We start from the raw sequence: 14,504 nt of genomic DNA, 5'->3' as shown, positions 1-14,504 counted from the left end.
AGTCACACTACACAGATCAGAATACAAATTTCACTGCCTAATTCACTCAGATAGATCTATCATAAAATACTGAAAGGTGACAACTGAAGTTGGCAAAATTGTCGTTAATCCAACGCCCAGACAAAAAAGTGCATGCAAAGGATATGCAATTTACTCCTAGTTTTCTGTATTATTTTTAGCCTCTGTTGGTCTTTTTCCAGCAGTGATATCCAGGAATACTAGCCACTGTTTTCCTCCTACAAAGACACAGACCTATAGGCTCATTAAAACTAAGTTTTTTTGCTGTTTTGTTTGTTTGGTTTTTTTCTTTTTGTAGGCAGGGTGTTTAATTCCAGGGATGGACTGCAACATTCAAGGCTTCAGGTAAAAATCCATCCCTACGACATAAACATTACTCCAACATGTGGGATTTTCGCGCCTCTCTAAAAAGTGTCATAGCCTCACAAGTTTACATAGAAATAGGCTGCAATAAGCACTCCGATCTCCTCTATAAGCCTCCCTTTTAAATTCTGGCACACAAGCTGGTAACTTCTTACTAAGCGGTTTTGCAAAGTTAAAAAAACCCAAACCAAAAAAACCCCCAAAGACAATGCCCCAGGCAATGCTAAACCTATAGTCAGAGTTCTAAAAAAAAAAAAAAAAAAAAAAAAATCTATTGCAATTATGAGGTTTTGCTTTTTGATTCCTGACAATCAGCCAAGTGGATAATGCAGTAGAACAGAGAAACCATACACAGTGTATACTTCCCCCTGCCATTACATTTAGTCTTTCAAATGACAATTACTCTTTTTCACAAAAAATGCCTCAGCAACAGCTAGGCACTCACTTAGACCCAAAGACTTCTTAGAATTTAGCATAGCAAATGGCACGTTGCAAATATGCCTGAAAAGGGTCATTTTTCCATCCTTTCATATTTTTGGATGAGAGACTGCATTCAAAGGAGAGGCAAGGCAGTACACACTCAAAAGCAAAATAAACCTTTGTTAAAGTTAGCACTTAGAACTGGTGGAATTCAGTGCCTCAAACATCACTGACAGGAAGCACTCACATGGATTTTTAAGCAAGATCAGGCAGTTTTAAAAGTACCAGTGCTGTTATTTTGCATAAAAGAATTTAAATAAAAAACATAAAAGGGGGAAAACCGCCCTCATGCTTCTGGAAAGCTCAGAGAACAATCAAGCATTTGGTAATATGCCACAAGTTTGAATATGGCTTGCTTGTTGTTCAGTAATAATCTTCTGCCCTTATAATCAGAGTTCTCAAAACATAATAGAGTCTGGGGATCTTGGGAAGCTGTCCAGGGTTCCAATCTGTCATGAAATCTTTACTGATGCATAACATGCACTTTTAATCACAATGCCATAAAGATGGTGTTATCTCTGCAGCAGAAAACAAAAAACAAAACTAAACTTTAAACATCACAAAACATGCTGACTCTTCTGCACCTGGTACAAAAAGAAGCAAAATCCTTGAATAATCTATAGCACTGGAATCACTCATGCTTCACAATGAGTTTGCTTGCAATCTATTTACTATTTTTCCTGCAAAGGAAAACCCGCAGTCATTTCCAGTAGTGAAAATTGGAAATGGTTATTTATTGAAATTCCAATATAGTCATACTCTTCTGAAAATTCATTATGAAGTGATTTGCTCTGAACAAGAAACTGTAACAGTAGTCTATACCGCCACAACAGAGTTCTGTATAGAGGAGATTTACTTTCTTCTGCAATCCTGTTGTGGTTTAACCCCAGCCAGCAACTAAGCACCACGCAGCCACTCACTCACTCCCCACCACCCCCCCAGTGGGATGGGGGAGAAAATCAGGAAAAGAAGTAAAACTTGTGGGTTGAGATAAGCACAGTTTAATAGAACAGAGAAGAAGAAACTAATAATGATAACACGAATAAAATGACAACAGTAATAATAAAAGGATTGGAATGTACAAATGATGCGCAGTGCAATTGCTCACCACCCGCCAATTGACACCCAGCCAGTCCCCGAGCGGCAATTCCCCCACCCCCACTCCCCCCAGTTCCTATACTAGATGGGACGTCCCATGGTATGGAATACCCCTTTGGCCAGTTGGGGTCAGCTGCCCTGGCTGTGTCCTGTGCCAACTTCTTGTGCCCCTCCAGCTTTCTCGCTGGCTGGGCATGAGAAGCTGAAAAATCCTTGACTTTAGTCTAAACACTACTGAGCAACAACTGAAAACATCAGTGTGTTACCAACATTCTTCTCATACTGAACTCAAAACATAGCACTGTACCAGCTACTAGGAAGACAATTAACTCTATCCCAGCTGAAACCAGGACAAATCCCAAGCACAAATACAGGCTGGGCGATGAGTGGATTGAGAGCAGCCCTGAGAAGAAGGACTTGGGGGTGTTGGTTGACAAGAAGCTCAACATGACCCGGCAATGCACGCTTGCAGCCCAGAAAGCCAACCGTATCCTGGGCTGCATCAAAAGAAGCGTGACCAGCAGGTCGAGGGAGGTGATTCTCCCCCTCTACTCCGCTCTGGTGAGACCCCACCTGGAGTACTGCGTTCAGCTCTGGGGCCCCCAACATAAGAAGGACATGGACCTGTTGGAGTGAGTCCAGAGGAGGGCCACAAAGGTGATCAGAGGGCTGGAGCACCTCTCCTGTGAAGACAGGCTGAGAGAGTTGGGGTTGTTCAGCCTGGAGAAGAGAAGGCTCTGAGGAGACCTTATAGCAGCCTTCCAGTACCTAAAGGGGGCCTACAGGAAAGCTGGGGAGGGACTTTTTCCAAGGGCATGTAGTGATAGGACAAGGGGTAATGGCTTTGAACTGAAAGAGGGCAGATTTAGGTTAGATGTAAGGAAGAAGCTCTCCACTGTGAGGGTGGTGAGACACTGAAGGAACAGGTTGCCCAGAGAGGTTGTGGCTGCCCCATCCCTGGCAGCATTCAAGGCCAGGTTGGATGGGGCTTTGAGCAACCTGGTCTAGGGAAGGTGTCCCTGCCCATGGCAGGGGGGTTGGAACTAGATGATCTTTAAGGTCCCTTCCAACCTAAACCATTCTATGATTCTATGATGATTCTGTATTTCACGGAGTGGGACTGAGGAGTGCACACACAGAGCATGCAGCTGTACCACAAATATTCATGCAACCATTTTCCTCAAGTGCATCATCACTCTTGGTGCTATCTTAAACAGGACCTCACACATGAATTTCCCAACAACTGGACTACTTAAATACAGCACGATTGAGCTTTCATCTCCTTTTCCATTTAGGACATAAACCAATAAATGTTAGCAAATCATGTGGATATGGAACAAGCTCTACTTACTAATGTCCAGACAGAAAATCTGCAACCACTTCCAAGTCACATTTCCCCACCACGCGTTTTGTTACTTGCTTTGAAACAACTGTGAATGAAGTCTTTTATCTTTTGAACAACCTTCACTTATATTTCTCTGGAAAAACTTGCACAGCAAATGTTGACAGACAAAATATGCCTCTCAAGAATTTTACAGGGCAACTGAAATCAAAAGCATGTCAACCAGACAGCAGCATGTATAATTCTGCTATGAAAAGCAGGAAAGTTTGAAAGACTTGACTATGAAGTCTGATGAGAGTGAACAGTGCATGCCCTGGCCTTAGTCTCAGACAAGGACCACCACCAAACTTTGGACGTCAGGCTGGTCACTACCAAGCGTTTCTTTACAGACTTGGGCTGAGAAGTTGCTGCACACAACAGCATGCACTTTCCTCTTTCCTAAGCCTCACTTACCCTCAAGCTAGCTGGCAGTAGTGAATCTTTCTGCACCTTTCAAAGGTAACAAACTTGAACTACTACTACAACATGCAAGAGAAAGATCCTTTGATTCTAGAACCTAGTGCCATAAAGTCAGACTAGGGCTAGAGCAGGTCACGGTAATCATTTAATCTGACCCAATTTATACAGAATTTATATTTCTGTTTCTTTTTTTTTTAGGATATTTAACAAGGCTTCAAAGATCTACAGCAATGCTGAAATCTACTACTTGTTTTTCAATAGCTTTGTACACTGCTGGCAAATAGATGTGAATCAGTTCAGGATGAATGCTCACAACGTGAAAACAAGCTAGGTGAAAATTTTGAGAAATCCACAAAAAAGTAGAGACAAAAAATTACTTTTGCTGAGTGTTAGCTTATTAATTCTGAATGCAAAGAAATAGCGAAGGAATTGTGCTGCTCAGTTGTTGAGGGAAAAAAAACAGAAATACAACAACATAGTTAAAATAGTTACAAACTTCAGTTTAACATGATGAAGTGCAAGAGTGCAGTTTGTAAAAATGCAATCTAGCAAGTTCCTCAAAAACCTATCACTCCATAGCAGGATTTGAGAAGGCAAAATTAACAAAAGCAAACTCACTGACACTTGAAGGAAAAGCCAACCACCACCTTCCACGGGTACCCTGAGACTAAAGTTCCCTATCATTATTTATATTAAGTTGATATTGTTATTTTCTGATTACTGGATGGAAACATGATAGAGCTTTTGCGTAGACACTTACTGACACTTACCATTCTTCCCATTTAGCAGTTGTATTTTATTAAACTGTGAACTTGTCTTTCATAATACAAAAATTCTTGTCAATGACAGCATTCCTTTTTAAAGCTCCAAATTCTTCAAAAACACAGGGATACTTACGGAACATTGTATAGAACTGCTGTGGATTAAGGTTCCACTTTCCCCATGGTGTCTTGTGGCCTTTAGACTGGGCATAATGGGCATGGTTAAACTCTGGTTCAGTTCCAAAGGAATCCAGAACTCTTAGCATACACCTAAAAGAAAAAAAAAAAAAAATTACTGTAGGTACACATGCATTTGTATATATAAGCATGTGTGTGTATATATACAAAGTTACAATAATGAAGAAGGTATGTTTTGTTTTTGTTTGCAACTGTGGATGATTTATAAACTGAAGGTACATTTTAATTTCAGACATTTCTGTTCATGTTACATTCACAAAGACATTACAATCAGCAAATTCAAGGATATATCAGACATTCAAATAGCAACCCGGGAGCTTATTTTGGGTTTCTTTGTTCTTACAGAACGAAGTTATGCTTTAACGTCCAAGTAGAGCTTATGGGAATGCTACTGTGGTCACCTACATTCCTGGGGCTCTGAAGTAGAATTTAGGCAGAAGAAAGGATTCTTCATCTCTTTTCTAATGTTCTCACCCATTACCACAAAATCAAATGCAACAGCCGAGGGCCACGTGCCAAGAAGATCAGAGCAGAACAGTACTTTGTCTTTAGACAATTGTATTTATTCTCCAGGTTCTGACATTTGGGTCAATTAGACCTACTGAAGAAGCACTGAAGACAGTTTAATTTGCTGAACGCTTGCAGTCAGACAGATCATTTATTTGTTTATGAAACATTTTGTCACAGACTTTTGAAGAAACAATATAAAAGTCAAATGTCTGCAACAACCAGTCTACAACTGAGAGAAACCTTGGCAAATGTATTACAAAGGGTCTGGGATGAGAGAATCACATTCAGTCCTTTATTTAAGCTCCTATTAATTCCTTGAAAAAAAATTACTTCATTTACGAGTGGCTCCTTACAAAAAAGGGCCCATAGTACATGAAATGCAGAAAAAGTCTCAGTATGAAGAAGACAGCACACATTCTAGCATACAGATTCTAGAAGTTATGTTTCCAAAATGCAGCCTGCCAAACCTTTGATATGGCTTGGACAGGAACTTTATGGCCATCATACTGACTATTGGCTCCACTGCAAATGAATTGGATTACATGGCTCCAATCAACAAAATTTTCAGAAAAAAGTTATATAGGATGTGTTCCTACATCATGTGCCACTATATTATAAAGACATGAACTCTTATCACTGCATATTGTATAACAGGGCTTGTACATGCCAAGGTGGAGACACAACCTCAGGGGTGGCAGAGAAGGGAGGTAGCTGCAAAAGTTACTATTAAAAATGGTTATATTTCCCAGTTTTCAACATTTCCTATGCTCCAAGCCCATACACATTCTGTTCAGTAAAACACCAGGATTTGGCTTTAAAATGGGAAAGAATTTAGCCCCCAAAAGGTGAAAGAACTTAGCTCCAAGCATTTTTCAGCTTTAAAAGATGAAAGAATTTAGTCCCAAAAATACATTTACATATTTCTTATATGTTGCTCCTTTCTCTAAAGTATCCATTAAATTGGCAAATAGAAAAAAACCCAGCAACTTTTAAACTCTCATATGAAATGCTACCTTTGTATTTGAAAGTACAAATAGAGCAAATTTCCTTTTTTTTAATCTTCACAGAGATCTTCCAAGCAAAAAGAAAGTCAAAATATACAAGGCATTATGATTCACCAAACAACAGAGCTGACAGATCAGTTTCTGTGCAGTGTTTTATGTCAACTGTTCTCAATGAAAATATTTTACAACAGTGGTAATTATCTCTGCATCACACAAAATACTCCAGCAGGACCAAAACAACTTCTGCACTGATGAATCATTCAGTAATAAAAGCCCTCTTATTTCTTGGCAGGCCTTAAAACAAAATTCTTATCAAATATACAGCTTTTGGCCAGGTACTTGAGTACAGGGAAATGAAAAATGGGTGAACGCTACTGAAAAACTGCAACATAACTGGAGTTTGTCAAAGTGTACACGTAAGGAGCACTACGTCACATGTGATCATCTCAAAGTGCTTTGTCTCCTCTCTTTTTCCTGTATTCAGATGTAAGGTATGTAGCACTAATTGTTCATGGGGATATGCGTGACTATGTCCAATACGCGCAGGGTCTCTGAAGCAGGACAGGAAATGTGATGCAACAGAAACTAAGCTAAACCAGAAAGAAGGGAAAACAAAAAATATTTATATCATTCGGGCATAAAATAAGTTGGAAAAGAGAAAAAGATCACAGCAGAAAATGCAAGTGTGTGCAGAAACGGTATGAGAGATCGAAGGTTCAAGTGGTGAACCTAATCCCTAAAATGCAGCAGAAAAGAACTGGTAAAGTAAAGATTTAAAATTTAGAAGTGAATGTAATTAATGCCAGTTATGCTGAACTGGTATTTTAACATATGTACGAATGCCTCAATTGTCTCCCAAGTACTATATTCTCCATTTGTTTCACTTAGTGGTTTAAATCTCTTTCAATTGAACTATTTTAAAATGAAAAGTTTGATTTTTGCATACAATATTTTAGCATTTCCAAAGTGAGATAATTCATTTCAAAAACGCAAAACAGTATTTTTTTTTAAATCAGGGATATATTTTAAATAAAAATCTTAATTTAGTGTGATTTTAACTTCAATTTTTACTCCGTTCCCCCTTCCTTCCTAAAATGTCACCTAGCTTTAGCCCTGAAGTTGCAGAGAATTACAGCATGCCTTGGAATTGGTGTCGGACTGATTAGTCTATTCACCGACTAATTAAAAAGAGGATTGGTGGGTGGCAAACTGCTTATAGAAACATCCATATTAAAGTCTTCTTTCTTCTAACATATTAGAAGTGAGAATTTTGGGTCTTATAAAAAACAAACAGACAAAAGTAACCCAGGATTATCACCATTTTTAAAGTGAGCATTTTTCCATAAATATTGGGCACAAGCACAATCTTAACTGGGCTGTCCTAGTGGAAGTATTTATACACATTTATTCATATCCTTTTCCCTCCTGAGGGTATAATTTTTCTCTACTTACACATACTTCATCTTTGTTTAAACAAGCAATGCTGTCCAGCAGCACCCATCGCTGTCAGTAACTAGTGTTTATGCCAGCATAAACTGTTAAATAAAGGGTACATGTATGACAGTGGCTGCAGACATCTTCCTGGGAGCAAGCTGGTCAAAACCCAACCAGTTCTGGTTTGGAAGCTCTGTAGGTGCACTGAGCTCAGGCACAGCAACGTGCCAGCACAGATACATGGACTCCAGACTGTTGTGGCTTATGTCCAGCCAGCTCAGATCATGAGCAGCTCCTATCTGCCTATGGAAATCCTTGAAGACACACACATTAACTTTCAGGCCACTCAGTACTTGCATTTAAAATGCAAAAACTTCGTCAGAAAATAACCCTCCTAAAACAGATGTATTCTAGAGAACATGTAAGAAGCAGGAATGTTGCTCTTTTTTCAGGATAGCTGTCATGTTAATTTATTTCAAGAATAAAGCCAGTTGGATTTTTGGCATATGGGAATGAGTCATTGCTAGAGACACTGTAGAAAAATGAAAAAAATACCAGATTCTTATGTGCCGTATGGAGGATGCGGGTCCTAAGAGACGCAGTGAGCTGCACTCATCAAACTGCATTAAGCTACTAATTTTTATGTTGCTTTATTGCACATAAAGTGCATTCAAATATCCAGACTTCAGAACTGAAAAATACAGCATGCCCAGGCATTCCGCTTGAAAATAAGGTGCATTCAAAAATGAGATCTGTTTTCCTATATTCATGCTATTTACAGCACCAATTATACCGCAGATAAAGCATCTGCTACCAAGAGTCATTGGTGCTACAGATCTCAGACGTACAGAACAGTATTTCAGTTGTTCAGAAATACCCCTCAGAGCAGCAGGGTCATTCTTTTGAGCTAGCAGTTCTAGAAACCTGATTTTAGTTCTAGAAACCTAAAAATTTCCTCAGGGCTCAAGTTCACTCACAGAGATTATATACAGCACTCTTACCAAGAGACTGTTCTGAAGGCAGAGGTTTATTCTACCACTCTATTCCAATCTGAAGTGAATAAACAAGTTTTAATTCATTTGCATTTGAGTCTGGTCTGCATAAACCAGACTGAGCCGACCCGCACATATCTGCTGAAAAACTATATGGCACAAAGCAAAACACTTCTTTCAAGACAAAGAATTATTCCTACTGACATTAAATTCAACTAAGAAAGCAAAGAATGTAAAGAACAAGGGCTATAAGGCAGCTTTATTTATGATAATGTTTATTTTACTGGAATGAATTAAACAAAAACATATAATTATGCTTTATACTGGACTTAGTAGTTTTAACTTAAAAATATTTTGATGACAGAATTTATGAGGTAACTCATGATGCTGAGGAAAAAAAAAAAAAAAAAAGATTGCAAGAGGATCCTCAAATAGGAGATAGCATGCCTGAAGCTATGAATTAATTCTTCTGCTCTAACCAATTCTGGTAGCCTCTGCTAGACCCTGGACCCTGTTTTGTACACTGAACTTGAGAAATAGTATCAAGTAATTAGAGAGATGCCCAACAAATGCAACAAGTTTGACGAAAGGTCTACGAAACCTGAATTATAAGTAATGATCCAAACCCCTAAATTTATTTTGAAGAAAAGCAAATTGAAGGAAAAGCAGTATATAAGATATTCTAGAGGCTAGCAGAGAGGGGAAGGATGTAATTTATTACCCAGAACCATATTGGAATAAGCAGTTATGGGCAGTTTGCAAGAAATCAGGCCAAGAAAAACACTTTAAAGAAAAGCTTACCAATACAAAACAATGGCTGGGGCATCTTTTGCAGTCTTCAGTAAAAGATCAGGCAAAAATCTCTCAAGAAGGACAAATACATCCGATCTACTTTTCAGCAAGGCTATGGACTAGATGAGGTCCCCTTCCATCTCATGACATGCAGTATTGTAGAAGAGAGGCATTAAATAATTTTTTTCTTCTTCAAAGGACTAACAAAACCTCCTATACTACCTAAGGTACTTATTTAGAGTTGAATTAAATTCTACTTTCCTAAACCAGAAAAAGTCCATCATTACTACAAATTAGGAATCAATGAAAAACAGATTGACAACTTAAGATTTAATGATTCATGAAATAACCAAGAAAAATTGAAGAGCTCATCTAATAATCTCAATGTCATGGTGTATTTCCATATCGTCATTACAGAGTATACCAAATAGGAAATAGAAAGCAAAAAGGGAAGAAACATTTTAAATTTATAAGTATGTTTTTATATCCTGACCACAATACTGTATGTGATTGCCTAGTGACAATTACATCTGGCAGACAGACAACCAACTGTAGCTCAGTGGAAAATGGGATTATCTTTATTAGCAGGCTCCAAAAAACCAGAATATCCGTTTACTCCTCTGCTTCAAAAAAAGAGATTAAGAGTAATCTAATCTGCAATGTTGATCATAGTGCTCTCATTTAAAATTATGCTGAAAAGACCCAATGCTCTAGAAAATCCTGAGGTTGCGAGAAAACAGTTTTTCTGCCTGCAGTGAACACCTTTCAATACCTTCCTTCAAGTAGGATTTACTGGACTTTACGGATCATGAAACACAGCTAATTTGATTAGGTATAGAAAAATCAAAGTCAGTAACTTAGATTTGGTTTTATTTCATGCTGATATGTATTCGTACAACACATGGGAGGCTTCCTAATTTAAAGTTATTGACAAAAAGACATGTGGTTCTAAAGCTGCAGACACTAAGAAGGCTGTACAACGTAATTTGTTCTGACCGCCATCTTCCATTTCTAATGGAAAGATGTTTATAGATTACAGAAGCAACAATAACTGCAGTTTATTCTTTAGACCTACCCCTGAAGACAAGTCTCTGCCCAGCATCTTAAGGAATGGAACAGAAAAAATTGCATTGCGGTTGTTGGGCAATACAATTAGAATAGATGAATCTCCATAATCATTAAACCAGTACAGCTACAAACACTGACAAGCAAAACATGCCTTTGGTATTCCAACTAAACAACAAAATCCAATAATCTCTCATCTTATCTACTAATTTACAGAACAAAAGATGGGGGAGGGTGTGTAAAGAAGGGAGGGAAAGAAAGACAAAGACGATGACTCAACAAGATAATATAATTCATTAAGATTAAAAATGCTTGAATCCAAGAATCCCAAACTTGCTGGGGAGGTACAAAGATGGTATGCAACAAACAGGTAATAGCCCCTTTATGCCTAAGAGTGAAAGAGAACAGAGAACCACATTTGCACTTTTAAATAAATTCAAATTCACGTGAATGTACGCACCTCAGTATTTTGACATGTGTTATTCAACAAAAGCTCCTTCACAAAGCAGTTAAGAGGTCAAATAAGTGTTACACTTACTGGTAATGTACCCATGATGGACCAAGGGTTTTCTTAAACTGAGTGAGTCCCACAATATCAATGTAAATGAGTTCTACAACTTTATCCCCCTGGGTAGGGCAGCCAGATCTGTTACCTACAACCTTCTTCATAATCCTAAACAAAGAAAGAAGGAATATGGAAAAGTATTACTTTCCAAATACCTTGAATAGATGCTGTAATAATATTTATACCAATAATTCCCCTTTCCAAAAAAGCTTTACTCTTGTCTTTTCCAAATCAGGAACCATGTAAGAACATTCAAATGCTAAAGATACTCAGCTTTTATTAAAGTAATGTTTATACATCAGTAAAGCGCTAATTTTCACTAAAAACCTCATCTAGTTTAAACGAGAGTAATATGTTTGGAATGTTTAAAAATAGTGTGCTTTGAAATTATTTGAAATAATTTCTGACTTCTATTGACAGCTTTATAGTATAAGAGCTCTCTATAAAATGATGCTGTCATGTTTGTTATAAAAAAAGAAAGCTACAGAAAAAGTGTACGTGCTTAAGCTTAAAACAGATGTTTTATGCCTAATGCTGAACTAGTATGCAAAGCAAGACAAAAATGAGTGAGCAATTTGACCTAACACAAGCAATTAACTACATAAAAAATAATGTGTTTAAAGGATTTAAACTTTTATTTTAAAATGAGATACTGAGTGAAGAATAGCAGAAACTGAAGAAGAGGACACAGAATTATGCTAGTCTGTAGCATTTCTTATTGCAGCTGGTTAAAGCACCTGGAATGTTAAAGAATAAGCTGCTTAGTTTGAATTTTACAGCATTCATTTATGAAGTCTCAGGAGCCTGAAGCTACAATGAAAACACATTACCCTTTTCATAGCACATACACTTAGCTCATGAAAATAATCTTATCATCTGTTTAGTGAATTATCACTTTCATTTTATGCTTCAAGAAATTATATACTGTTAATAGAAGCTTCAAGAGTGTACAATTCTTTTTTTTTTATTCCAGTTTCAAAAGTGAAAGTAATCTCCTTACTCCTTGAGCTCTGCCAGTGAAGCTGAAATCCTGATGTCATGGCCCAGTAAGTAGAGAGATGTAATTAAATCACTCCACTGGACTAATTCACCAAGTGGGCCACCGCTAAATGCATTTTCTGCAATCTTGAATCCAGATTCTTTTGTCAAAAGCCCCAGATGAACAAGAATCTAGAAAGGAAAGTCATATGTTAGAGTTATCGACATTAAACATGCAACGATTATACCTCACAGCATTTTTTCTTTCTATTAAATTCCATCTATGGGCAAAAAATCAAACAAAAAAATCCAATACTCCCACTCTAATAATTTAACTTTGCAACGGATCTCTAGAACAGTAATTGTAAGAGTGTTGTTTTGCACTATTATCTGCCACCAGATCAGTAATTAAACAAACCCCCAAAATTGGTGCTATACACAAAATAATCTGTAATTCTGCACAGCAAGTTGTGGCTTACAGTAACTTATTTTGATTGAATAACGACTTATATTCTCAAGTAGGATATACTTGCTTATGCAAGACAGTATAGTTAAGGATGCTGTTGTGAACAAGCCATTAAGAACTTAAAAGACTGCATAAGAGTAAACAGGATGCTTTCCGAACCTCTCCTCTCCACGGCCACTGGAGAAGAGTTTTCTCTGTAGTTCCTTGAAATCTGTGCTTGCCTTTCTAAAAAAGCACAGAAGCTGAGTTCCAAACACTTTGCTACATACCCGGACTGTTATTTGAGTGTGGGTACATACAATGCCAAGCATAAAAACTTCCAAACACCAAAAACCTTCTCCCTCACTCTTTATAAAGAAGCAACATTCATAACCCCATTTTGTTCTAATCTCTTGCAGCTCCCAGAATCGAACTGGACATATAAAAATGAAATCATCATATGTTTTAGAAGAGCAACTTCAAAGGACTTTTAAAAGCAAAGAATAAGCACTAGAGCATCCCATCAAAACTGCCTGTGCAGTACAGTATCACTTCTGTTTATTCTTGAGTTTATGTATTCTCAGATGTTATATTTCTTCAGTGAAACAGGCTGGAGGGCTGCTCCTCGACAGAAGGTGAGCCTACTCAAGGACTGTGCTATGTGACAAACATTAGAGCCACAACATGGAGCCTAGACCTCATGCAAGAACTGAGAATCTCAAGCAAGGAGCTGAGCTGCAGCCAGCCACACTTAAGAGAGGGTAGAAACATGACTGTGTGTGGCCTGCTGTCACTCAGGACTGCCTCCAGTAAGAGCAAGGCAGGAAGGGAAACCCATTGTTGTGTTCACAACTATTGCCTTTATCTTAACTAGTTGACATAATTAAAAAAAAAAAAAAGGAATTAAATAAAATAGAACTTTTCACTTCAAGAATCTCACGGTTTTTAAATTGAACTCATTACAGGAGGTCTAAACTGATCCAATCCAAAGTTGTGGTCAACTTTAAGTCTACTCAAATCCAAAACAGAAATACGCCATTTAAAGTCTCAATTTTGGACAAAAAACATGTACAATTGTTTTTATGACTATGTGAAACATTCTAATGTCACCAGCTTGCAGTAAATAAACAGTTTCTCCCTTTAGAAACTTCTACATAGTTTCTAATCAAAATTAAAGAGGTTAGAAAATTTACTCAAAGATTGACTCATGGAAAGTATGTAAAACTATTTGTAAAGCAAATACCCAATGTAACAGTAATTTCAAACGCGAAATACTTCTTGAAAAGAGGCACAAGTATAAATACGATGCCTTTTAGACATATTTGGTATTTCCACTCTGAAGTAACTTCTGGAACATGGACTGAAAAATGTTTTCATCTACCTTTTTTCGTTTTCTCTTCTCCAAATTTTGTTTTTCTGCAAGTGATTTAATTGCTTCAATCCAGGTATCAGCCATTCGTCTGATGCGTAACATCATCCACCTGAATTCCTCATGTCTTGACATCATTTTGTAGAGATTATCAAAGTTGATACGAATTTCAGCCTTCAATTAAAGCATTAAAAAAATTAATTATTCTTCAAATAGTGTACTTTCCAGAAGTGAAAAATCTTCTCAAATGTGAACTCTGTGCTTTACATTCCTCATTAAAGAAAAAAAAAAAAAAAAAAAAGACACTCCTAATGCTAAAGTTGAGGTTTTAGTTCAAATATTTAAGATATCTTTAAACAGACATTTCTAAGCCACATAAATTACTGTTATTTTTATTAGTAGTATTGGTAGCCCCAGAATATGTTTGCAATATTTCACAATGTATTTTTTCTGCAATATAAGATATGGTTTTGTTCATGTGCTTCAAAATGAGGTTAAAGTACCTCTAACACACAATATAAAATCAGAACAGTATGCTGAAGATTCATGTATGTCATGAATCTTCCAAATACAAGGAATTGTCCTATTATACCACGAAGGAAGAAACATTACTAAAGTATATATTTTAAAC

General features: G+C 37.3%; 1 protein-coding gene across 3 annotated transcripts in view; it reads right to left on the bottom strand.

Annotated features, from left to right (window-relative positions):
• MGAT5 (alpha-1,6-mannosylglycoprotein 6-beta-N-acetylglucosaminyltransferase) overlaps positions 1 to 14,504 on the bottom strand; it is a 139,532-nt gene that overhangs the window by 39,279 nt on the left and 85,749 nt on the right. For all 3 annotated transcript variants that reach the window (XM_052792317.1, XM_052792315.1, XM_052792318.1), the window contains 4 exons: positions 13,886 to 14,047; positions 12,082 to 12,251; positions 11,055 to 11,189; positions 4,658 to 4,791 (listed from right to left, as the gene is read on the bottom strand). In XM_052792317.1, the coding sequence (XP_052648277.1) occupies positions 4,658 to 4,791; positions 11,055 to 11,189; positions 12,082 to 12,251; positions 13,886 to 14,047 (601 nt within the window). The remainder of the gene's footprint in view (positions 1 to 4,657; positions 4,792 to 11,054; positions 11,190 to 12,081; positions 12,252 to 13,885; positions 14,048 to 14,504) is intronic.

This window comes from Harpia harpyja, chromosome 7 (assembly GCF_026419915.1).
Source record: "Harpia harpyja isolate bHarHar1 chromosome 7, bHarHar1 primary haplotype, whole genome shotgun sequence".
Taxonomy (NCBI): domain Eukaryota; kingdom Metazoa; phylum Chordata; class Aves; order Accipitriformes; family Accipitridae; genus Harpia; species Harpia harpyja.
Note: the sequence above shows the minus strand (reverse complement) of the source record. Positions and strands in the feature narration are given on the sequence as shown.